Source organism: Athalia rosae, chromosome 1 (assembly GCF_917208135.1).
Source record: "Athalia rosae chromosome 1, iyAthRosa1.1, whole genome shotgun sequence".
Classification (NCBI taxonomy): Eukaryota; Metazoa; Arthropoda; class Insecta; order Hymenoptera; family Athaliidae; genus Athalia; species Athalia rosae.
Window position 1 is genome coordinate 19275699 of NC_064026.1, and position 24361 is coordinate 19300059.

Here is a 24361-nt window from a genome sequence, read left to right on the forward strand (position 1 = left end):
TTTTTTGTTTTTCACTTTCAACATTCCGGTATACCTTCCAATACTCATTCGCCAATTCCCCGTCTAGCGTAGGGTTCGTACCTTGCATTACGCATCGCTCCTACAATCAAAAGTATTTTCTCTTCCTCGATGTCGAGACGATCAGAGGAGACCGATCGGTGAGAAGCATCTCGTTGAGCCTTCAAACAAATCAGGGAAGACGAGCTATAAAATGCTACTGAGGCGGCTCCGAAGTAGCAAGGCAAAGGTATTTCCCATGGCTCGTTGCTCGCTGGATACCGAACAATGACCGACCAAGGATTCCTCTACCAACTCCCAGATCCACTTTGACGGCGATCTCTTCCCGCGTGTTTTTGCATGAGGCACTAATTGCCGAATTCCTTTCTCGTTAGCGGGGCTACGAAATAATACTGATGTGAGTATGTAATTGAAGCCGAACAAATATCGTTCCCACTCCAAAGCATCTTCCGGAATATTTGACGTGATAAATATCAATTCTTCTTCAATCTTCAAGAATGAGTGGTGACGCGGATAATCGGCAGACACCTCGAGGAACTACCGGTTGCGTTATCAGTCACGATCGAATAGGATTCAGTGTGCCCAGGGCGCATCTATGTGAATCTCGCACCCGATATTCGAAAAAAAATGTTTTAGAATGTGATATCACTTATATTTTTTTTGTACTCGTTTGTACCACCTTGTTTTTTGTTCGTACCGCGGGGGGAAAAATAAATAGCGTTTTGAAAAAATGACCCCCACCCGACTTTTGAAAATTTTGTATTTTCCAATAGTAATCGCTTCTGAATCCTTTGTACCCTTTGGTACCACTTTTTTTCATTTGTATTTTATGTCTCGTGACTTTTCATTATTTATCATTTGTATTCTGCAGAATGAATGAAGTTTCGGGAAAAAGCAGCTGCAGCATAATTTCTTTATTGTTGTGCTACTTATAATGCGTCCCATCCTAAATTTTTTCTATTATCCGTAAAAACAGAAAAGTTAGGTCCTCAAAAACCAAAAAACGACTTTATCTTTTTTTTCGGTCGAGGTACAATTGAAAAAAAAGTGGGTACCAACGAGTCTAAACGTAATACAAGCGATATCACGTTTCAAAACATTTTTTTCTTTTCAATTGAGCACACAGGTCCAGCGCGGGGGTGCAGCATAGATCTTTGCGGTATCAATAATCATCCCTAGGTCACCGATGATCCATTGACACGTTGGCGTACGGATCCATTTGCAATTGTGTCGGAAAATCTGTTTTACCGGCTTGTATCGACGGGGTGGGGGGAGGAGTTCATAACAGTTGGAAAATATTTAAAGACATCAACTAAAATTGATAAAGCTCAGTAACTTGAATCTCTGACGCTTAGCGTTGAAAGCATCGATTAGCCGATCGATTTGCATTTAAGCGCAACTAATTTAATGCAGGGCACGGATGCATATGCAAAACTAATTCCCTACGGCCAATAAACGGTATCGTTTCTCCTGCGTTCATTTGCCGTTTGCACCCAGAGGATACATTTTCAATTTGCATCTCAATAGCTAGCGAGATGCAAAATTGTTGGATACTTACGGAACGAACGGCGTGTACACTGACAGCTGCTTTCACATGCGACTACGTACATACATCTTTTCTTTCAATACTTATGTTTATTTATTTATTTTTTCTATTCTTCCCTCTATACCACCATATCGTATCAAACTAAGTAGAAGAATTTATAATATACTTATGCGCTCGGCTCTATACATTATTAGTTGCGATAGCCCGTAACGCCGAAGACCGCGAAAGGATCATGGATAACGTTATTCCGCGTGGGAATACGTCGCATTAACGACAATCCACCTTGAAAACCTCAGGACGAGGTGTGACGTATGCCGCGACTTGAAAGGTTGAGTCTTAAATTAAGACAATCCCCGAGTCCGCTGAGGTGTCGATAATGAATCTGAGAGTTAATTAGCCAGAGAGGTGAAGCGATAGGCGCCGCGTCGTGGCATACTGATTTCACATCCAGCTCACTGCTCAGCCGCAAGACTAACTGAAATGTAAGTGTAACGCTTCTCTTGTACAAAACCGATGTCATCTTTGCTCCTCACCGTCGGACTTGCACACCGTTATCCGTACTGTGCGAACAAAACGAATGGGGAAGCATTTAATTAACATCGCCATGTTGGCCCTCCTTCTCTGCGACCCTAAAATTGCTGAGTTGGTCGCCGAAAAATCTTCGCATTTCTTTACAGCTAGTTTTAGATTGTGTAAAGCGCAATGCGGTAACCATCGGGGATTTGTTGTCGAGTTTTTTAAAAATTCAATAGGATATTAATCACGCGAAGAGTCGTTTTTATTTCTAATTCTGAGTGATCTTTTGTCTTATTTTCAAAGATTGAGTTGTAGCACGAGGGATAAAACTGCTGGTATATCTTAATGTATGTTACTTGAGGTACCATTTCGAAAGGGTGCAGTATAAGATGCATGCATACCTTAGCTTTAGTGTTAGCAGGAGGCAGTGCAATTTTCTTCGGCATCACGACACAGAGGGCGAAGGACGGGGTCAATCTACCGGACATCTGCGGACGCCGTCGAAGAGAGTGCTTCCATTACACTGGGCGGTGGTCCCTCATTATATCGAGGGTATAGAGGAGTCCGGTCCAGAGCACAGATCTGATAGCCACACGATTTATGGCGACCCTGATGGTTCATTTAGTGCTGACAACGAGAACAGGGGCGGTCTCGGATGCGTTTGCGTGTAGGTATATAAAACCTGCTGCTTCCGTACCACTGCCAAACAATTTCGAAGGCATGAAATTTCACGAAGAAATCACTTTGTAGAAACATTTCATTAAAAAAAAATGAGCGGAATATTATTTCCTGGAAGAGAGGAAAAGGAAAAAGTAAAAATAAATGCATAAGTTGGCACAGGTGAAAAATTAAAATTGCTCTGAAATTTGATCGACGATGGAACTTTGTTTCGGTAAACGGAGAACGGCCGCGACCACTAATGATCTGATAATTTGAAAAGTGTTTCTTACCTGCAGTATTAACGTCGCTGTGAATAAAAATTGGGCAAATTAAAGGAGAAATTTCGGCTATAATTCATTCGGGAGTAAGTTTCCTTCAGTTTATAATTCTGACCTTTTTACGAATCCGATGGCGCAGCTGCAGCGAGATATCTTGTTTTTACAGCAATGGAAGTAAGAATTGCTTAATTACTTCTCTGTCAAGAATTTCGGATATTGTGCAGACCGCGAATGGTACCGAATTAATTTTGTCACTAATTACCCAACAGTTTTTTCTCTCGCTATTTATTTTTGTGAAATAATAATAAAACTTGTCGCCAAAGAAATATAATCATGCGAAGTGAAGGGTCTCGCGATTATAGCTTTGCACTTTCCGAATGACGCGGGTGAATTAAGACATTAAGGTCAACGCGATATACATCCTACTAACTGTACCGCGTATACGTTACCAAAACTTAATTCTTTAATTGCCTCGATTATTTTGTATGCAAGGAACGGTTGTCGTATAACGAATACCTCGTCCGTGTACAATCGGACGTTTTTTTAATTTATTCGTTCCATCTTCTGTCCGCGATGGAAATTACGGTTAATTTCATTGAAATTATGCTTGCGCGTTATTTTTTTACAAAACTTTTTTACGAATAGAGATAATTCTATGGAAGTGTACCTGGAACACAGACATTCGGCTTCAATGTCAGTTCAATTAAAATTATATCATTTATTTTCTTTCACGTACATATACATAAATGGGTGCAAGTTTCGTACGATGAGATATAATATAATGATATTCGCAATTACGCATTACCTTCCGGAGTGATACAAATATAGATTTATTAGCTGCGCCAACGTATCAGATCAATAGAGGAAAAAGCAGAAATTAAGTAAATCACCTTATTTGTACTTTGTTTATTCATGTTGAACGGTCGAGCAATATTGTTAATTGTTATACCATTCACCGTAATTGTTACATTATTGATGTTACCGCAATAGTATTGTGCTGTGGGAATAGAGTGGCATTTTATAGCCCGGCAATTTTATGCTGAAATAATTGGCAAGTGCAGGTATGTATTATTGAAAAAGTATGATCGAATATATAGACTGGTCTCTGATCTACGAACAAAAAAAATTCAATTCACGATGTCGGTCCTTTTGACATTTTTTTTTTCTCTCTCGCAAACATCGTACGAGACAGCGTTTTTTCATTATATCGATTAACGGAACTCCACGGTTTGCTGATTTTTTTAAGACACCTGTACACCAGAGGGGCGTCCGGGCGAGTACGCAACGCGATCTTTTTCTTTTCAGTTTGCTTATTCATTTATTCCCTCTATTTCCAGGTGCATCTGGTATTTGCTACAGATATACCAGTTATATCTGTTCCGCAAGTTCCTGACCAGTCATGGAGGAATTTCGCATAGCTTATACCTACTACTACCGTGGTCAGTTATACACTTTCACCACTCGGAATCATCAAATAGATAAATAATTACCGTGATTACTTTTATTGCTGTAATAAAATTCCGCTAATAGCGAGTACGAGGAGTGAATCGAAATCGTTTGAGAAGCGTGAGATAATAAGTATAGGAAGAAAATGGAAATTAGAAGCTGCAACCGTTTTATACATAGGTAGTCGAGTGTATTATAGCTATTCGCAACGGCTACATGGATGTTACTTGTATCTTATTGATGCGCATCGGTGAAAATTTTAATAATGATTGAGTCGATAACACTTTCAATAAGTTTTCTTGTCGTAAATGATCGAGTTCGAACCAATTGAAATTATGAGGGATTTCAACGATCATTCTACATAAAATTTTAACATTTTCTAACGCGATACATTAAATTACTTGATTTATTATGGTCACTGATAGATTATGCCTAGATGACAGCCAGGGAATCGTGATTATACGAGGCGGTTCCTGAATCGTTCGCTATGGATTAACGTCGTAAATTGGCCCGATGGAATTTATATGGATATGTTATGACAAGATGTAAAATAGAAAGCGAAGAGCGCGCTGAGAGGCGAAAAAATCGGAAATTGTAAATAAGATCAATTCATTCGTAGCGTGTACGACGCTAGAACTTTTGTTACAATCATCTCCGATCTTCTGCTAGCGGCAGTTATGATTGCGTGCAAGGACTTGAAACGAGGGTTGGTTGGTTTAATGGGTGAAATAATTCATTTAAATCCGCAAAGATTAGTCGGATGGTTTAATGAAAATAGTTTAGTATACGGAAAGTAGGCGATAATTTTATACCCGCGGTGATAATATCCTTGGGATTCGTGCGGATATTTCTAGAATTAGTTCTCGAGATTCTTAGCTGATAATACGACAGCGGTAGTTAAATCCTTCTAATTCATTAATACCTATACACGCGTACTAATTGATATCACGTAACCGCGCACATAGAGACCGGCAGTTGAATAATTTAAACCCTCTCTGAATCAGCGTATGATAATCGCAGCCAGATAACCCGCCGCGAGCCAAGTAGCAAACTTGCAGCGTTGTATCGATGATCTACCATGTTCAAAAATCAACATATCATACATAGTTAAATAGCCTTACGGCGATGCACGGTGTGATTGTTTTTTTTTTTTTTTTTTTTTTTTTTTTTAATTTTAACTTGTTTTTTTTTCGTTAATATCAACATTTACACATATTTACTACGACCGCAATAAACGGCGCAGCAGTTCCTGCAACGCCACAGCAAATTCATTGAATAATTGTACACGTAGTCAACGATCGAACAACGTAATCTGTTATCATGTGCGGGCTACGTGGTAATTATTTTCTCTCGTTTGGTTATTTTTCACAGACGTGCGTAATGTCTCGTTCGGAGTAACTGTGGGGCAAAAGTTCGGTAAAGTTTATCCAGGATTGGGCGGCGGAATTTTTTATTCGGCCTCGATTGATTTTTCAAAAGTGAAGTATAAACACGGTTACAAAGAGTCCGCGTATCCGATTTATGCCTTTCTAACCCGAGTCGTGCCACTGGACTGATTCCAGTATATATTATGCGATTATAGTATAGATCTCCGCGTTCAACCTTACTGCTTTGTAGAAAATTCACGGCACCGACCGGACGACACGTTAATTATACCGCCGCCTTGCCGTTATTCCATCGTATTATAACTCAGAGGCGAGCGGTTTCCATCAGCCTTTGGATTGATTTTTTTTTCTCTCTTCTTTCAACGTCCAAGAAAGGATAATTCTCGGACAATTCTCAGCACCTTCGAAAGTGCTCGAGATTTTCATGTTCTCATTGAATTTTCTTCGAGATTTTCTCAGATGCGCAGTGATTTTTGGAACGTCGAGTTGTTTTCGGCGCGGCCTGCATTTTATAATTATAATATCGATCGCAGCTTTCCCATAAGACGAGTGGAGCGAATGAGAAAGAGGAAACAAGCAATAACCTAAGACGCCTAAGACGCTTTCGCGAGAAATGTGCGAAGGCGGTAACAGTAGAGTGCGGGATGAAGACTTAATTCACGCGTACGTGATCCGAGGAAACGTACCGATTCGATTGCTATTGAATTCGAAGCCGCGAATTGCGTATGAGATTTGATCGCAGACTTTCGGATCTGGGAATCCATAAAATATGTTGGAAACTCAGTGACGCTGAAAGCTCGCATATCAAAGCGGCGATTTCGCCTTGAGTTTCGAGCATAAAGTGCGCCGTCCGATCGAAGATCAATAAAATAAATATACTTCGGCGCGAACATCTTCACCCCGGACAGACCTGACTTCTTCGTTAAGTTGAGTGCGCGCGATTGCCGCACGATGTACTGCAGCGTGACGTCGCGTATAGGACATGAACTTTAAAGGTAAAATTTGTCGGCGAAAGATGTCGGCACGCTGAATGTGACCGTTGAAGTGGGTATAGGTGTACAAAATGAGGGTTTTCTCTCCCGTAATAGCCGCGTGCCAGAGTAAGTTGTCGATGGCCTCAAGGCTGACCGAGACAGAGGTCACGCAGGTGGTTTGCAGGGGCAGGAGACGAAAGCGGAAAGGAAAACTCAGCTATAAGATTTATTATCATTCATCTTCCGTATACTATACTTTTCCAACAGCACCGGGTTATAAGCCACGCGTACAACTTATAGAACTCTTTGCTCTCAGATTCCATTCTTGGTGAATGAGGACGACTCGATCGGCGGGATTAATGTATATTGCAAAAAAATTCTCTCTATGTACAATCTCCTTGTTTTTTTTTTTTTTTCATCAAATGACTATTAATTTATGTATCCGTATGCAAGGTGTCGCGCCTGCGCGGGAGTAACTTCGGAATGCATAGAAAATCCTTTCGTGGTTATTAATTTTATTTCTGCGTCGTGGACGATCTCTCCTAAACGAAATACCTTGTGGACTCCCCACGTATCCTGACTTGCAAATTCATTGAAAAACTGTACAATTATTTTTATACAAAAATGGCGATCATTTGATTTTTCGAAAGATTCGTACAACATTTGAAACTCGCGGTCATTGTATATTTCGTAAATAAATTAATCAAAAATTTTCTTTTTACCCTATTCAAAATCGAGTGCTTAAATGTCCACCGGTTGATCCTTTTCACCGCACTATTCCCTGTCGCTATAATTGTGGAATCTTCTCACTGGGTATACGATTCCTACTATCTATAAAGTTACGGGGATTTAGCATGACAATAAAAAATGAAAAATTAGAAAGACTTTAAGTTGTGACAAAATTTACTATACATATACCTATAAAGGTATAGACTGAGCATTCCATAACACCATAAAGGTAGATCTGTACAAGGTGTACGCTACGTAGATGTATATACCTTTAACGGCTATACTTACGTCCAGTGAAATATTTCTGGCCGTAGAAAAGTGCAGGCGATGAATGACGTTATAAAACAAGATGCCCATATCTGGACCCTCATAAATCGGAGATAAAACTCTGATCATGAGCGTGGCTTATTCAGTCCGTAATCATCGTACTCATGCCATGATTAGTATACATATACCGACCTTCGCATTATTGTATACTCTTTTCTCGATACGAGCGAACAGGTGTTTATAAACTTGACGTTTAGGACAGCGGAGAACATGCCAGTTCCATTGATCGATTATACGGTCGGGTTTATTACGCTAAAATAATGACGTCAAGATTTATTCGAATGTCAATTTCCTACGTTGATTAATGGGTGCGGTGACGGTTGGAGTGTTTCTTTTTTTTCTCCACGAACGTCCAATTCGGGATATTAGGGCCTGAGATACGCAAGCTCAATTACATGTAGAAGTAAGGAGGATTAGAATCGTCAATTCTTTTGACGAAATAGAATGATCATTGTCCTCGGAAGCGCATATTTCTGAAAGTCAGTATCGCAGGAGGCGAGGGGTGAAAAATTTTCTCGGCTTATCGAAATCAAATAACGACACGATTCGGTCGTTCGGGTCTCACCTACCTCATGTACTTCGGTATATATATATATTTAGTTATACTTGATAAATATATCCCCTTAGCGTAACGTCGGAGTAAGGCTGCACGATTCCAGTATATATTCAAAGAGTATACATACCTGCAGGTATATCCCCTTGGTGTACATATGCATGCGGCATGCATATATACCTATAGAAAATATAAAGAGAAGACGACGTCGATTTTACTGTACGGGATAGATACGAAACAACATGTACGCGACATAGATTTGTTACGGAGGAGGGAAATAGTTCGCGATGGTGTTCGTCTATCGCGGTGTTGCAGTCTGTTCACGATGGGATGTACCTTATAGGAAGTATCATGGTGGTGCAGCTTGTCGTCGGCAAATGCTTCGAGTGAAATGCTATTCCTCCCGGTTCAACGCAGCGTCGACATCGTCGGCAGCGGCTGGTAGCTTTTACGAGAGATTTTCTTAGGCTTCGATATCTAAAATCTAATGCATAGATTCATCGTAACCAAGACGTTCCCGATTCCAAGGTTTCTCTGTCGAGACAAACAAGCTGGAATAACGGGGAGGTAATGAAAAAAAAAAAGAAAAAAAAAAAACAGAAAAGAAAAGAAAAGAGAAAAAAAAAATCAAATAAATAAATAAAGAGTGGAAGAAAAAATTGACCTTAGCCTGACATCAATCTGGGTTCATCTAAACTCTCCACTCGTACGTCTGTTTTACTTGGAATCTTTTTCTAAACCGAGTGTATACCTATTCGAAGAGAATTTATTGATCCTCGTTGTTGCCATCGCTGCGGTACTGCGCCGCGGTATACGGCGGTCGGATAGAAGTTGGAAATACTGGAGAGGACGATCTTAGGGACCGAGAGAAAGAGAGGAAATTGAAAAGGACGAAGAGAAGGAGAAACGAAAAGAACAAAAAAAAAAAAAAAGGAGGAAACACATCGAATAAATAAACCTGCACCTCTTACAGTTTACTCCACGATAATCGCGTCAATATTGTACGGGAGCAATTGGATCCGTGGCAGTTGTCACTTGACAAACAACTCGCAATTATAATTGAATAATTTTACTTCTGAAGTAGTCGGAGGTGAGCATTGAGTAGTTATGTATACTCATAGCTATTTCACTTATCACTACTTTATGGGAAGAATATGTGCGATACACAAACACATCTGGGTAAACATCTTAAGTTACGTATTAGCATATTGTATGTACTACACATTCACATCATTCGTTGATCGCTACGGCTAATAATTTTAGAGAAATACCTTCGGGAACGCGGCCGATCACCAGGAAAATCTAAATTCGACGATTGTACGGAAGCATCCGAGAAATGTATTCGAGTATATCGTAGCATAAGTGACATTTTTTCGGCTCAGATTTTATTGGATGATAAGATTTTTCTTCACACCGGATCTTCGATCTTCTCCTACGACAGCGCGGGGGGGTTTCAAATTTTCTTAAATACGACACCGATTGATTTTTCAGAGATGACGTCGCTTAGCGACCCTCGGGAATCGTTCATCCGAACTCCGCCCTCTCCTTGTATAACATTCATAGATATAGAAATCGTAAAGTTATCCGATTTTAAGTTGAGATTTTACATAATCAGTCGAGGGTGTTCAATCAATTATTTCATATTTTAATCTGCGTAATCTTGTCCCAACAGATTTTATCATATTCATGTCTCGCCACTTTCTCACCATCGCCGGATAAGTAATGAAGATGTGTTTCTAAGGAGGGTAAAAATGATGAAATCGATCGATTTATCGCAGTTTCAGATGTGATCTTACTCGGCACGAGCGAAACCCTGATGTATCGCGGAGATCCGAGGTGACAATTAGTTGGAGTATATCGTACGATAAAAGCGCGTCTCGGGTACTCGAGATAATAATACGTATCTGGCGCGAAGGAGACACCCGTCTCAAGCGGGGTGTGCAGCTTGCCGATCTCCGAGTGCCTCGAGAAGTGCGTCGCTTCTTTTCTTCGAAATTAATGAAAAACACCATTATTGTCAAGATGGCGGGATTATTAATTGTTCGTCGTAGATGGCTCGGTCGCACGCACGCGGTCTGAGTTGTTAAACTTGCGACAAACGCTGCGAGCGACGTCTTCTTGCCCTCCTTCGCGATGCGATTCCTTATACATTATACAAACGCGTTTGTGTAACGTTTTTACAAATGCAGTCCTGGAACTGTTAGATCGATACCAGTTTCTCGGAGTCTTCGAGAAGTTTTCGCGCCGCGTGCGCATCGCCGAAAAAGCGTGATATATCCGGCGACGCGGCACGCCGCCTTTAATATGATAACTTGATAACTTGATTAAATGCGATTAAAATGACACGAGATAATCGGCGGACCTTGAGTCGATTATTAATCTATTGTCATAAAATAAAAAAAAAAAAAAAAAAAAAAATTGGCCGCGCCAGAGATATCTTACATTCTGTCAGCGGGTGTTTCCGGTCTTGGTGTTTCGCGGTAATTTTTTTTCTTTTCTTTTCTGTCTGCGCCAGAAATCCGCGATATTACATTACAATCAGTGGATTGGCCGATCGTGTGGTCGATCAGATCGATCCGGTCACAGAGGAAGAATAAAAAATCAACAGCGATCCTAATTTTTCAAACCCCATTGAAATATTGCAATCGCGCGAGACTGTGAAAATTTCCTCGCTATTCGCAACTATCGTTCGTTTGATTTGTTACAATAACATCGTTCAAGTTTAGCTAAACCGGCTTCGGACGGCGTTGATTATTCCGTAGAAGAGCGCAGATTTTAACGAGCGTAGTTCTATATGGGTTTTGCGCGAGTATGTATACCGTACGTACGTATACATATCCCATGGTGAATCTATACGCTCACAAATGTTCACCCTCTGTATATACCTATATCCCGCCGTTCTCTCAGGTATCTCGCATTACTTACCGAGTCTACCGAACTCTATAAATCTCACGAGGTGGAAGCGCGGTTTTACCATTTATCGGTAGACACAGAGCGCAGGTATTCCCGAGGGAATTATATACTTCTTTGTTTTTTTTTTTTTTTTTTTTTTCTTCATTTTCTTCGGTCTTTTTTTTTCCCCATTGAACGGGCTATGGTACATACAACACGGCAGAAATGCGACTGAATCTTTAATTAAACTCGTCGTTTCAGTTATCACTACATATACGCATATTGCAGTATTGCGCGGGTACAAACTGCATTAATAATAACGTGATGTCTGGCAGTTCAATTAGCCCGATTGAAATTTGAAACAATTTCGTTGAACCTGGACCGTGGACGATCCGATATATAGGTGTATGTTGTTCCCAACCGTGTGAAAATCCTATTGGCACACAGACGGGCGCTTTATAAGGGCCTTCCAGTGTTTTCTTTTCAGTTGTGTCTGCATCGGCTCAAATGAAACACTACGGAATACCGGAAGAGCTGCACGCGTTTTTTCAACTCCTCACCGCGTACGCGTAATACGTATAGTTTGAAAAGCATTCAACTAAATTTTCACGAGTGAGTATATATAACATACATATGACCAGATACATAAATCTCAAACAAGTTTTCGTATGGTAGGTAGCGTAAGAGTATCGTAGCTCGGTATAGTAATGGTCGTTTGGCAGACGGTAGTCTATCGTGAATTTGCTGTTGCGAGAATTGCGCTTAATATATACCGCTTGCGCATGAGAATATGGGTACACGCGTAGGTATAGAGATGGTACACAGAAGAATCCCGCAAATCTTGCGAGATGGTGTGCAGATCCGGATTTTGAGTTACACAAGGGCATTTATCATAGCGAAACAAGCTCGTTCGGCTTTGTAGAATTATGTTGGTGGTACGAGTCCGCGCGGTAGCTAACGTGTACAGCTATATGTGGTATACGTTCCGCGGTGCAGTGGCAAACTTACTTCAAAGTCTCGCTTATTTGACCAACGAGTTTATTCGAGTTTAAATATAGCGTCGAATTTCCCCCGACTCCTCCGGGGAAGAAACGATTCGAAGAATTTAAACTCGCTTAGCGGGTACATCGAAGTTGTCTGATCTTCGGATCGTTTTTTCATCGTGATTGATTTTCACTTAGGGAAATAATCACGTGTCGTTCACCGGCGACTGACACTGTAAGGTGTGATAAAAAAAGAAAAAAAAAAAAAAAAAAACTAAACAAATTTACATTATCTCGAGTATTTACCTTGGATTTATTCAAATTCCGCACAATTTTCATCCAGCAAGCGATTGATGTTACCGGTATATTTGAACAACTTGAAATACCAGACTAGACACACATCTCGTTCGAAATTGTAGATAGATCTTCCACTATGATAAGCAATAATGGCCCTAATAACGCGTTTGAACAGCCGCATCGTAAAAATTTGAATTTGCTAATGATGCGGTTCGCAACGCTGAGCAGCGCGCGTGGCCTGGAGGGTGATTTTCTCATAAAATAACGTGGCACTCGACGTGCTGACACTTGGGTGAAATTTGATGCGTATCTGATATTATCTTAGAGTTTATCGTAATCACACAAAAGCTGTATTATGAAATGACGTAAGCTATATGATACTCTGATAACGAACTATACAGGGTGTCTCAGGTCTCAGTACCTAAAATTATAGGGCTAATACAGGGGGTCAAGCCGAGTGAATTAACACAAGAAACATGTGGTCTCCGTAGGCAAGAATTTTGGAAGAAAGTATTTCGTATGTCAAATTTTATTACAAAAACTAGCCAGTCTAAGTTGGCGCACAATCGTGCTCGTTGAAGCGAAGACTGACGGATCGAAGCAAACATGTGTCTCGGCTGCCTATAGGCCAGTTTCCTGGTTTAATTTATTCAACACTCTGTATAGCGTAATCGTCTACGCTCTTTGAATAAATTTGTAGAATCTACATTGTGGTTCTTACGTTTCGACGGGAAGGATTGCACGGTGAAAATTTGTCTGGTTACTCATTTATCTCTTTGAATTCGAATCGGCGATATCTCGCTGATCGAAATAGCTGTAAGTATATCACTAACAATCACCGACTACTCACCCTTTGTTTGGGCGAAAAATTGCGATATCGAATCAACTAGCGAAAATTAAAAGTTTTTTTTTACCAAGTTTGCTGGTCACATGATTCGCTACTCTAACAGGACTGTATGCGAAACGCACCAAAGTGAACTTTGCCGGTCTTCGAGTAAAAATTTCATTCATTTATCGAAACAGCGAATCAGGAAAGATAGACAAACGTTCCTAGTGCGTAGAGTGCTTCGCTTCTGATACAATGCCCGAATAGAGTATAGATGAAAGAATATCATATTTCCGATCATAAAAACAGAGCGACTGAAAATTCGACTGCATTTCGTTCTCAGCGATGGCGTTCCCCAATCGAATAGAGCGTCTCTCTTTGGTGTGTTTGCTGTGCATCTTATGTCCGGCGACCTTCGCGCAGCCAGAAGTACAGATTGCTCAAGGATCCCTACAGGGTTTAACATGGACGAGTTTCCGAGGTCGGAACATATCGGCTTTCATAGGGATTCCTTACGCCAAACCACCGATTGGTAATCTGAGGTAAGAAAAATGGCACCGATTGTGACAACAGGAAAAAGCGAGGTATGAAATAACGTTGGCATAGTTCACCGCATCGATCGGTGTTGATGTTCCTCGCACGTTATTAAAAACGATCGCTATATCTTCAGGTTTTCTAGTGGCATCCGGTCCGATCCTTCCAACTCCAATTCTTTCCAATTCGATTTCGAATCCATAATTTCTCAACGAATTGAATTTTTGTTTATTTTCGAGTGATACTCGAGGTGAATTAAATCTGACAAGTACAAATTGACGTTTACGAATATAAAGATTCGCGAGTCCTGTGGCGGCAGATGCCTGGAACGGGACCTTCAACGCAACCGTGCCAGGATCTGTATGCGTTTCGCTCAGGAGAGGTGTGGCTATCGGGGTCGAAGACTGCTTGAACCTGAACGTTTTCACACCGCAGGTGAACCTACATAATTGACTTTCTAAAAACTCCTGAATACGATCGATTTCGCTTATCAATGTTCACTGCATCGATATTACGGGTTTCATCGTTTAACATCGTCTAGTTGCCCGAAGACGGCACCTCGCCATCGTTGCCGGTAATGGTCTGGGTTCACGGGGGCGGTTTCGTGGAGGGTAATAGTTTACCCCGACATTACGGACCTCGGTATCTACTCGATGAAGATATCGTTCTGGTGACCTTCAATTATCGGCTGGGCCCTATAGGATTTTTAAGCGCCGGAGACGAGGTGCTTCCCGGGAATTGGGGCATGAAGGATCAAGTCCTCGCCTTGAAATGGGTCCAGGAGAACATAGCAAAGTTTGGCGGGAATCCCGAGCGTGTTACAATTTTTGGACAGAGCGCTGGCAGCGCTGCGGTCCAACTTTTGGCGCTGTCCGAGTCTACGAAAGGCAAGGATATTGAACTCGTCACAACTAGCGCGAATCGCGAAGAAACGCTTTGAGCTCCGTTCCTCATTTTTTCATTTTTTCATTTTTTTTTCTTTTTTTTTCTTTTTTTTTTCTTAGGATTGTTCCACCAATACATATCGCAAAGTGGAGGGGCCGACAGTTACTGGTCGTATCGACCCAAAGAATCCTATGCGAAGTATGCTCTAGCACTTGGAGAGTATTTCAATTGTCCCACAAACGCAACGATCTACATGCTCGAATGTTTGAGAGAGCTCGATGCCGGTGACATCGTCGAAGCGAAGCTGAATTTGTCCGAATGGTACTATAGCTTTTCGGTGGCATGGGGTCCAACCGATGAGGTCGATATCGAAGGGGCTTTTCTCACCGATAGACCGAAGAATCTCCTTGCCGCTGGAAAAGTACGCGACGTACCATCGATAACCGGAGTTGTTCGCAACGAGTGCGATATCTGGTTCACCTGTAAGTTGACGGGGATGGAATAAGGCCCCCTCCGAATTCGAAGATATAAAAACTCCAGATTTTTTCCAGACATGTTACCGGATTCCAAAGAGTTCGAAGTATATTTGAGCGAATTTGACGAACAGCTCCCCGTTTTGCTTCAATGTAAGGAGCTCGAGGACGACGTGCCATCGTTTATTGCCAAGCTGAAAGAGTTTTATTTCAACAACGATTTAACTGGCGACAGAAGTGAGGTATGGTATATTCTTCGGATGAAATAAGCTCCGAGAAAAGTTCTCAAAGAGCAATTTCCCTCGTCAGATATGGATCAAAAACGCGCAGCTCGTCACCGATTCGTTTTTCTTCAACCCCGTGTACAGCGCTCTGAAATACCAGCTCGCCTCGGCTTCAGCTCCCGTCTATTTCTATTCTTTCGAATATCGAGGTACTGACAGCGAACTTAAGGGCACGAACATCCCTACCGAATCCACCGCGATAGTCCATTCGGATGATCTTCGTTACCTCTTTCCGCTGGGCCGACCAGTGGAATCGGAGAGTCAATGGTCTGACAGTGATTTTATTATGATCGACACGATGGTGCAGTTGTGGACATCTTTCGCGATCAATGGGTAATGATTTTTATACCGTTCAATCATTTTTCCACACCGCGAGGAACCGAAAATCCCGCAGGAAATGTTAACCACTTATTTTCACCGCGCTAACAGAACACCCAGAGCTAGGACGAGCGACTTAATTTGGACGCCGTATTCGTCGGATGACAACTATCTCCGAATAGGAAACAGTTTCAACGAGTCGTTGAAGATGGTATCCGTATTCCGTGACAAACGGATGAAACTTTGGGCAGAGTTACAGGGCGAATCGAACTCGGGTACGGATGCTTTTGTCCAATCCTTAACCGTCACTTTCCTCGTCATCATTGCTTTCCTGAATTTCCTTTTCTAGAATCATTGGACAAAACGATGACCAAATGCGAGAATAAAGGAATAGTGACACTTGATAAAGTTCAGTGGTGGTCGAATCGAGCCTCCAGAAATCCCGTTACCAGACGATCAAATAATCGAACAAAAGCTTTCACCCGACGAAGTAAGATGACAATTCCCGTATGATTTTTAGTAAATCACTTTTGGTTTAGGAAATTCGTGGTTCTGTAACTATTGAGGATTTGGAAATAAATCAACAGTGAAATATGATGCTTTATGGATATAATTCTTTTTTTTTCACAATTTTTAATCTCATAACCCTGCCAAAATACAATTATAATGATATATCTAAAATATGTAACCATCATTTCAATAATCGTATTGATAATAACATTAATAATAATAATGAAAATAAAGATAATAATAACAATAGTAATAATAATAATAAAAACTAATCATAGACGTAAGTGCATTTAATGTTGTGCTACAACACGCGATGCTTTTTTCCTCATTTTTTCCTTCATGTTTGTTGTTTCTTTTTCCGTTTCGTTACTGAATATGTACAAATACAACAACCCAACAAGTAAACATAACACATTTGTCAATCGTATTATGTCTGATATTTTATATGTATATAATATACATTATCATTTTACTCCTATTAGGAATCATGGGCCAATATCAAATATTTATTCAATATTTCATCGTACTCATTAGTATATCATTGGAGAACAAGAGAAAAAATAAAATCAATATACATCAAACACATCTATAAACGAATTTTCTTTCCCTCTTTTTAAATTTTTGTTTTTCTGTTTTGAACATCCAACAAATATATATGTATAATTTTTACCGTATACATACACGTATGTGTATTATATAAATTTTTTTTTCAACTTCTGCATCTTTTATTTGCCCGCTTACGCGGGACACATTGTCAATAAATAAATTATCCAAATCAATTTCAATACAGTCAAGTAGCAATAATAATAACAGTGATAATAAGAATATAATTACAACCTCATTTTCATAATTCTAGTTAATAATTAAGCTAGTGAACCTTTTCTCTGTGTGAGAATGCTTGTGATTACTTTCATATTTTCTGTTTCCTTCTTTATTCTAACATTATTCTCAATTCACGTGTAGAGTACGCAGGCATAATAAAATGACATCAGCGAAATTGGTTCAAAATTTACGAAAACTCATATTCGGATTCAAATTCATGTATGTATATATGTGTTTAACTATGATAATAATATAATATATTGTAAAAAGTTATAAGTTGAAAATAATGCCTTTGTTTATACAGTGATCGTAATATATTATTGTTTTAAGTTATTATTGTTATTGTTATTATTGTTATTATTATTCATATTATTCATATTAATATACGATATTCATTAGTCTATAAAAGGTGAATAATATTCATTACTTAATGTTTAATAGTTAGTGGCGCGCAGGCATGTTGCATGCACATTATAATACGCTATGATACGATTAGCTATCGATGTTCCGATTCGAACGTATTACCGAAGATATGAAGAGATGAAAAAAAAAAAACAAAAAAAAAAATCAAAGAAAAAAACAAATACTTCCGAAAGAACAGTTCCCTTGAAATTGTTCATGTTTAAATGAAAAACTCTCGTCGCGATAAAATAGAATAACGTATATATACGCTCCGGAACATTGGGTATAGTTCTATTATCATACGCTCTTATAACATTTGATATTTCATTTAAGTAAAAATATCGTATATGTATATACGTATGTACCTTGTTTTCAATAAAATAATTTATAGCATCACACCGCGCGCCTTATAGTGTATAAATCCGTGCGAGATCCGAGAGAGAATTACTGGCCCCCATTATAGTTAGGTATATCAATGAAAAAATTATAATAATCACTAACAATAGTCATAAGTTTATATGATTATATATAAAATTTATAACTCATGTATAATTATTAGTTGAAACTAACTTTACAAACTTTTTACATAATCGTTCATCGTTATAATTATTATTATTTTTCCAATCAATAATATTGTAACTTATCTACTAATAGTTCGATTTATGTGTATATATTTTTTTTTATTAATTTTTTTCACGCGACTCGTAGCTAACGCTTTCAAATACAATACACTCACTATCATAAACTATATACACGATTTCTGTGTTAGATAGTCTGAAGAGTAGTAGAAAGAAAAGAAAAAATAGAAACGAGAAAAAAAGAAAAGAATCCAGGCGTTAGATTATACTGTAATAATTACTGTTGTAAAAAGCTTTTATTCACAAACCTTATAATATATGTTATATCAAGCCTTGCACGGCCAAGATTCCGACCGATTTTGAAGTGCAGGGAAATTATTTCATTTTTTCCAAGTGAGTATATAATTACAAATGTAGTAATGATAATAATAATCTAATATTGTCTGTTTCCGATTGAATTAGATTCATTAATTTGTAGATAGGTATATTATATACTTTATATTTATGTCTTTTCAATAAATTTATTAATACATGTAAATGTAAAAGCACCAAAGAGGATTGAGCAGTTAAGAGAGTACTATTTTTAAGTATATAGGTTTGCTATATTGTGTTAGATTCTGTTGCCGTTTGTCGATTTGTTCGTTTTCTTCCTTTGTTTCCTAATTACTTTACTCCATTTTCTAACTGGTCTAGAAATATCTAACAATTTGTAACATTTAACAAGTCATGATCCGCATGAATGTAATTATACATATCAGCAAAGGTTGATCACTAGGAGAAAAAAAAAATTTAGAAACACGAATGATTTTGAATCGATGTTGGCATAGACATAGATAAATTGCATATACATTTCTACATATTTAGTACTGGCCCAGTATATCGATGATCGTTAATTACAGTGAAAAGTTTAAACTTAACAATTAACGTATAATCGCAGTCTGTGAATAGATAGCAAATAAAATAAAGTAAAAAACAAAAAAAAATAAAAATAAAAATAAAAAAAATGATTGATTAGGTCGGAGACAAGGATGAAAAAGTCAGAGTCTATGATTAGAAATAATATCATAACAATTACATCCCGTGTATATGACGTTATTAATCGTTTTTTTCTTTATCGAATTGACTGCAGCGTGAAACTTAATTAATTAGTCGTAGGTATATAGGTGTACATATCATATAGGTATATGAGTAAGTATGTATAGTGTTTCTTAAGGCACTTGAAATGTAAATATTCTTGGGTGGGGCCTTCAAAGAAAATGGTTTGCATTCAGAACTGAAACTCCGTTGCTTACTTCCTATCCATTCATAGATGCCCATTTAGGGAAAATTGAATAGGCGTGTGTATTACCATAAGAAATAAGCTGGGACTTAAGATTGATTTTATGGACATCTGTAAGAATCCTCCCAGTTGCAGTTCGAGAAATTTTGTATTACTTTTTTGTATTTTGTTTGTTTTTTGTATTGTATTTTTAGCTTCGCGGATGTGTTAACCTGCAGATGCTCCGTTCAATAAATTTTTTGAGTCGGTTTTTGTCATGCAGTATACGAAAAAGAAATCGGAACTGTAAAACAAAACACGACGAGGACTGTGGAAACGACCGGAAGGAGGTATCCCACAAAATGAAAGCTCGAATTTTCCTAAAAAATGTGTATTAAGCTTCCGGAAGGTTGTGAGCTCTATGGATATTGAAGACAATAAAAAACGAGTACGAATTCTCGAAGCAAAATAAATTACGCATTCTGAAATCGTTCGTTTTTTAGTTCGCACGATGGCACACCATCCCCACTTCTTTGTGGGTGAAATTTTTGGGCGATGAAAAAGATGAGTATTACCTCAGTACGTCATATCAGGCATCGTCGATCGTAGCAGCGTAGTACTCAAGTTACTCACACGCCCTGCAGCAGCCGTTAGAGTTATTCGGATGGATGGAAGTTACAAGTTACAACGATACAATATCACTCATCGCGGTATCGCGAGGAGCGTCTTGGGTGGCGTCGCGGGCTTCGGGATTAAATTTCACAAATCAACTCCAGAGATACGAAAATATAATATTATGTATATCTACAAAAAATCACCGTAATCTACACTGTCGCGATAAGCTCCACCGCGATTATTGTTATTTGAATGTTATTCATTTTTTTTTCATCATCCAAACATTCCTTTCGGTCTTTTTTCTCTGTCATTAACTTTTTTTTTGGTTCTTTGTTTTTACTGACCCTGTCGAACCGTCGCGCCGTGTGCAAATAGGATAAACTACTCTTTCTTTTCTCTCTGATCATGATTCATCAATGGTATGTACAACGATGAAAGCTAAAAATTCGGCGATGATTTTTCGCATACCTATATTTATACTTTTTTTTTCTGTCTTTCTTTTAAATCATCGGAAACGACGCGAATGCAATTTTCATGTAAGGCACTATTAACTGAAATAACATTACAGCCTAAAATACACACTATACTTCTTCACCGGACTTCTTAAAATCTTAGAAGGCACTATTTCCTATGATAGAGTGCAGCGTATGCGATAAGGTTAATTGATTGGGTGTTTAAATTATCTATATATTTATATATTTTTTTTTGTATGTTTTCCTACTTTTTTTGCGTATTATTTTTTCCATCTTTCTTTTATATTAAAATCTTATACGTAGAGGTCTTTTTTTATTATGATAACTGGCTCTAGTATATACTGGCATCTTGTTCCATTGTTTCAAAGTTTCTTTATCTTTAGTAGATCTATCAAATTACCTATACATTGATCATCATTGATGTGGATTATTATATTACATATGCATCGTTTAACAATAATGACAATCATAACAAAAATAATAACAACAACAACAACAACAACAACAACAACAATAACAATGATATAACTAAATAAAAATAAAAATCATATAATAATATAGCAGAAACATTAAATAATTGATGTACATATACGCATTTACCTATAATATGCACGTAACAGTGACTTTACGAAAACGATACTGAACTCGTCTTTATAAATAATATACTAAAGTTTCATATTATTATTATCATCTAACTAACAATTATTTAGTTATATAGCTGCGCAGGTGACATTATCATCATCATCATCATCGTCGTCGTCGTCGTCGTCGTCGTCGTCGTCGTCGTCATTATTAATCATTATCATCATTATTATTATTACGCGAGGGCGAAAGAAACTTTTTTTTTTGTAACATATACATATGTATGTGAATATATAATATACATATCCGAAAAAGCAACGAGTCTGTAACAATGAATTTTTATATTCGACTATGATACTCCATTACGATCATAGCTATAAATCTATCTATATTTAATACATTATCAATTAATTTTCACGACTTTTCTAGATATATATGGATATTTGTATAATAGTCGAGACAATAGTACTGTAAATTATTTACAATTCGCTTAGTTTTTGTAAAATTTAGCTCGACGATGCATGTTAAATAATTATAACGCTGTTATATGATTTCTTCTAGTTTTTAATTTCATTTTATATTTCATTAAATTTTTTTTCCATCGTCGAGAATCGCGCACGTTAGCTCCTCGGTGTTATTTTATTTATTACTGTACATAATATTATTATTGTTATTATTATTATTATCATCATTATTATATACATCATACATATTATACGAGTTTTAGGCACCTTCAACTATATAATATATATTTATTTATTTATTTGTTTCTTCTCTTCATTGAACAGCCTAATCAATTTTTGAGCTAATGAGATTAATAAAGGAGCAATATAGGTACATGTCGTATTCGCTGGGTCGTAGCATAATAGGTAAAAATATAAAGATAATTAATAGTAACATACCTACGCGTAGACATACATATTTATACTGTCCGTTAATAACTGGCATTTCATGCGAAACAATAAATTTTCATTTTTTCAATTTCAATTCGAAAATGAAAAATTCAGTTCATATGGAACGTTGATTGCTCTGATATTTTGAAAAAATTATCTATATTCTCACGTTCTTCGCTTATTTCGAAGGAAAAAGTAACGAAAAAAAAAACGAAGAAAAAAAGTCCAAATTCAATGATAAAACGAAAGAAAAAAAAATAAAAAAAAACTCTCAGCGATCGGAGACACGATCCATATATAATGTACATATAGTTTCGCAAAGACTTAACGAGGTATAGTTCTCTATCTGTAATGATTCAAGAATAGATGTCTAATACTGGCTCTTAGAATTAACAGATTCATCGATTGTCCATTCCTAAACGCGAAATTCTTTGTGCATTTCGAATAGTTCCTTTTATTTTCTATTTATTTTTATCATACTTTAATTTACTCCATCACATTTATAATGTCATTATTTTATTTAATTCAATTAGTTTTTTTCTTTCCTTTTTTTTTCAGTTGTCATTCTTTTTTTTGTTTTAATGTACACATTATCTAGTATAAATTTTCCTAATTAATAGTTCACATTGCTTAATAGATTGATCACGATTTTATTTTCATTTAACTGAGCATGCTAAGTCCCAAGCTCCGTAATCGGAGTTTTTATTTTATTTATTTATGTATATTCATACGCCTATTTTATATTCTCATAATAACTAGTTATATTTCTAATTGTTTTCATAGATACTAAAAATATTACTTTTACTGGCTCAATGTTTTTTTTTTTTTGTTTTGTTTTTTGTTATTTTTTTTCGTTTTGTTTTTTAACTTATATTTTATTGTGTTTGTTTTTTATTCCTCAGTATTACCGTTATTATTACAACAGTTAATTCTTTTCTCATTCTCCTCGTTTGAGTCGTTTTTTTCTTTTTCTTTTTCCTTTTTTTCATCTGACAATATTGTTTATAATGATGCGACGCTCTAGACTAGTTGAGCTGGCCTTATTTAAATTGTATAATTGGAATTGAACGACATATGGAAAAAATAATAACAACAATAATAATAATAATAATAATATTAATAATAATTAGCTACAAAACAGAGAATTATTTTATATTATATCGTTGTTATGCTATTATGCTGAACCTGCAGCGGTTTTTCTCCTCTTTTCTTTATTTTTTCAATTATAGTTTCCTTTTTTCTTTGACATATTTTTTCGAGTAAAATATTTTTTACTACCATATAGTTTATGTCGTTTTTGCTGTTAATAATGTTATAACGTAATAATTCAATCAGATTGTAATAAGTAATACGACATTTTTTGCATCATAAAACTTGCGATTATTTACCCTCCAAATTAGACCGAGCTATGCGTTAGATTAGATATACATATGTATTATATACCTGTATGGCTGCTTGAATTTTTGAAGTACGGCGTTACGATAACGAAATATATTATGTATGTACATATAACATTCATTACTGTAGGTCTTTCATTTTGAAAATGTAAAAAACCACTTCGGAACGAATCGTTTTACTTTTCCCTACGATATAAACAATGTTTATTTATGTATTTATTCATTTATTCATTCGTTTATTTATTTAGTTTATTTAAAGAAGAAGAAAAAATAATAATAATAATTTTTTTCTAGTGTTCCCCTCCAGGAATCGTTCTTTCAAAATCACGACCCTAATTAATGTTCCTTTTCTATAGCGTTACTTTTCTATTAGTTATATCCGAACTTTCCTTGGGGAGGGGCTCATCAGGTCCCGAATGTACTCATCGTCGTCTTAGCTATAGGATTATTTATGTATATTGCGTAATTTCTTTGAACGCAATTTACACGCGATGCGAGAATTTATAAAGATCAATGCCTTTTCATATGAAGAGATAGATGATCGCTTCTTGAAAACGAGCGCTGACACAAATGACATTTAAATGGTTTCTGACCCGTGTGCTTACGGTAATGTCGCGTCAATTCATCCGATCTTGCAAACTTCCACGTACAACCCTCCCACGTACATTGATACGGCTTTTCACCTGAAATCAAAAAAAAAAAAGAAGGAAAATATCAATATGTGACGAATTTTTAAAATATTTTCATCGCGGTCCATAAGGTGCGAATGAGTCGAAGATGAAGACGATGATGATCTAGGAGAATATTGATAACAATAAATCTACATCTATATCCTTCGTCTCCAGCGCGGTGCGGAGATACGGTAGATCGTAACGATATTTTTTAAAATTTTCAAAACTGTATCGAA

General features: G+C 37.4%; 2 protein-coding genes and 1 long non-coding RNA gene across 7 annotated transcripts in view; 1 reads left to right on the plus strand and 2 right to left on the minus strand.

Annotated features, from left to right (window-relative positions):
- Window positions 1–137: 137 nt before the first annotated feature.
- Window positions 138–13106, minus strand: LOC125500278. The gene is made up of 3 exons (XR_007277570.1): window positions 12614–13106; window positions 2482–2779; window positions 138–2124 (listed from the first exon to the last, which is right to left on the minus strand). It is a non-coding gene; the product is annotated as an uncharacterized LOC125500278 (long non-coding RNA).
- Window positions 5770–16521, plus strand: LOC105685142 (esterase E4). 3 transcript variants are annotated; one of them, XM_048652492.1, is made up of 9 exons: window positions 5770–5800; window positions 13774–13972; window positions 14261–14399; window positions 14506–14851; window positions 14969–15331; window positions 15401–15564; window positions 15632–15939; window positions 16036–16199; window positions 16274–16521. In XM_048652492.1, the coding sequence occupies exons 1-9, from the start codon at window positions 5785–5787 to the stop codon at window positions 16435–16437; spliced, it is 1863 nt and encodes a 620-aa protein (XP_048508449.1). In that variant the 5' UTR covers window positions 5770–5784; the 3' UTR covers window positions 16438–16521. The 3 variants fall into 3 exon arrangements, with proteins under 3 accessions (XP_048508449.1, XP_020707598.2, XP_020707599.2); XM_020851939.2 differs by lacking the exon at window positions 5770–5800 and adding an exon at window positions 11795–11936; XM_020851940.2 differs by lacking the exon at window positions 5770–5800 and adding an exon at window positions 13269–13420.
- Window positions 16517–24361, minus strand: part of LOC105692785 (putative uncharacterized protein DDB_G0271982) — a 253124-nt gene continuing 245279 nt past the window's right edge. For all 3 annotated transcript variants that reach the window (XM_048652535.1, XM_025747116.2, XM_048652529.1), the window contains one exon: window positions 16517–24137. In XM_048652535.1, coding sequence (XP_048508492.1) covers window positions 23965–24137 — 173 coding nt within the window. In that variant the 3' untranslated portion in view covers window positions 16517–23964. The remainder of the gene's footprint in view (window positions 24138–24361) is intronic.

Excerpts from the sequence above, each read along its gene's own strand:
- LOC105685142 (XM_048652492.1), top strand. Across the intron at positions 15,332-15,400 it reads GTGCGATATCTGGTTCACCT|ACATGTTACCGGATTCCAAA; the intron begins GTAAGTTGACGG and ends GATTTTTTCCAG. Across the intron at positions 15,940-16,035 it reads ACATCTTTCGCGATCAATGG|AACACCCAGAGCTAGGACGA; the intron begins GTAATGATTTTT and ends CCGCGCTAACAG.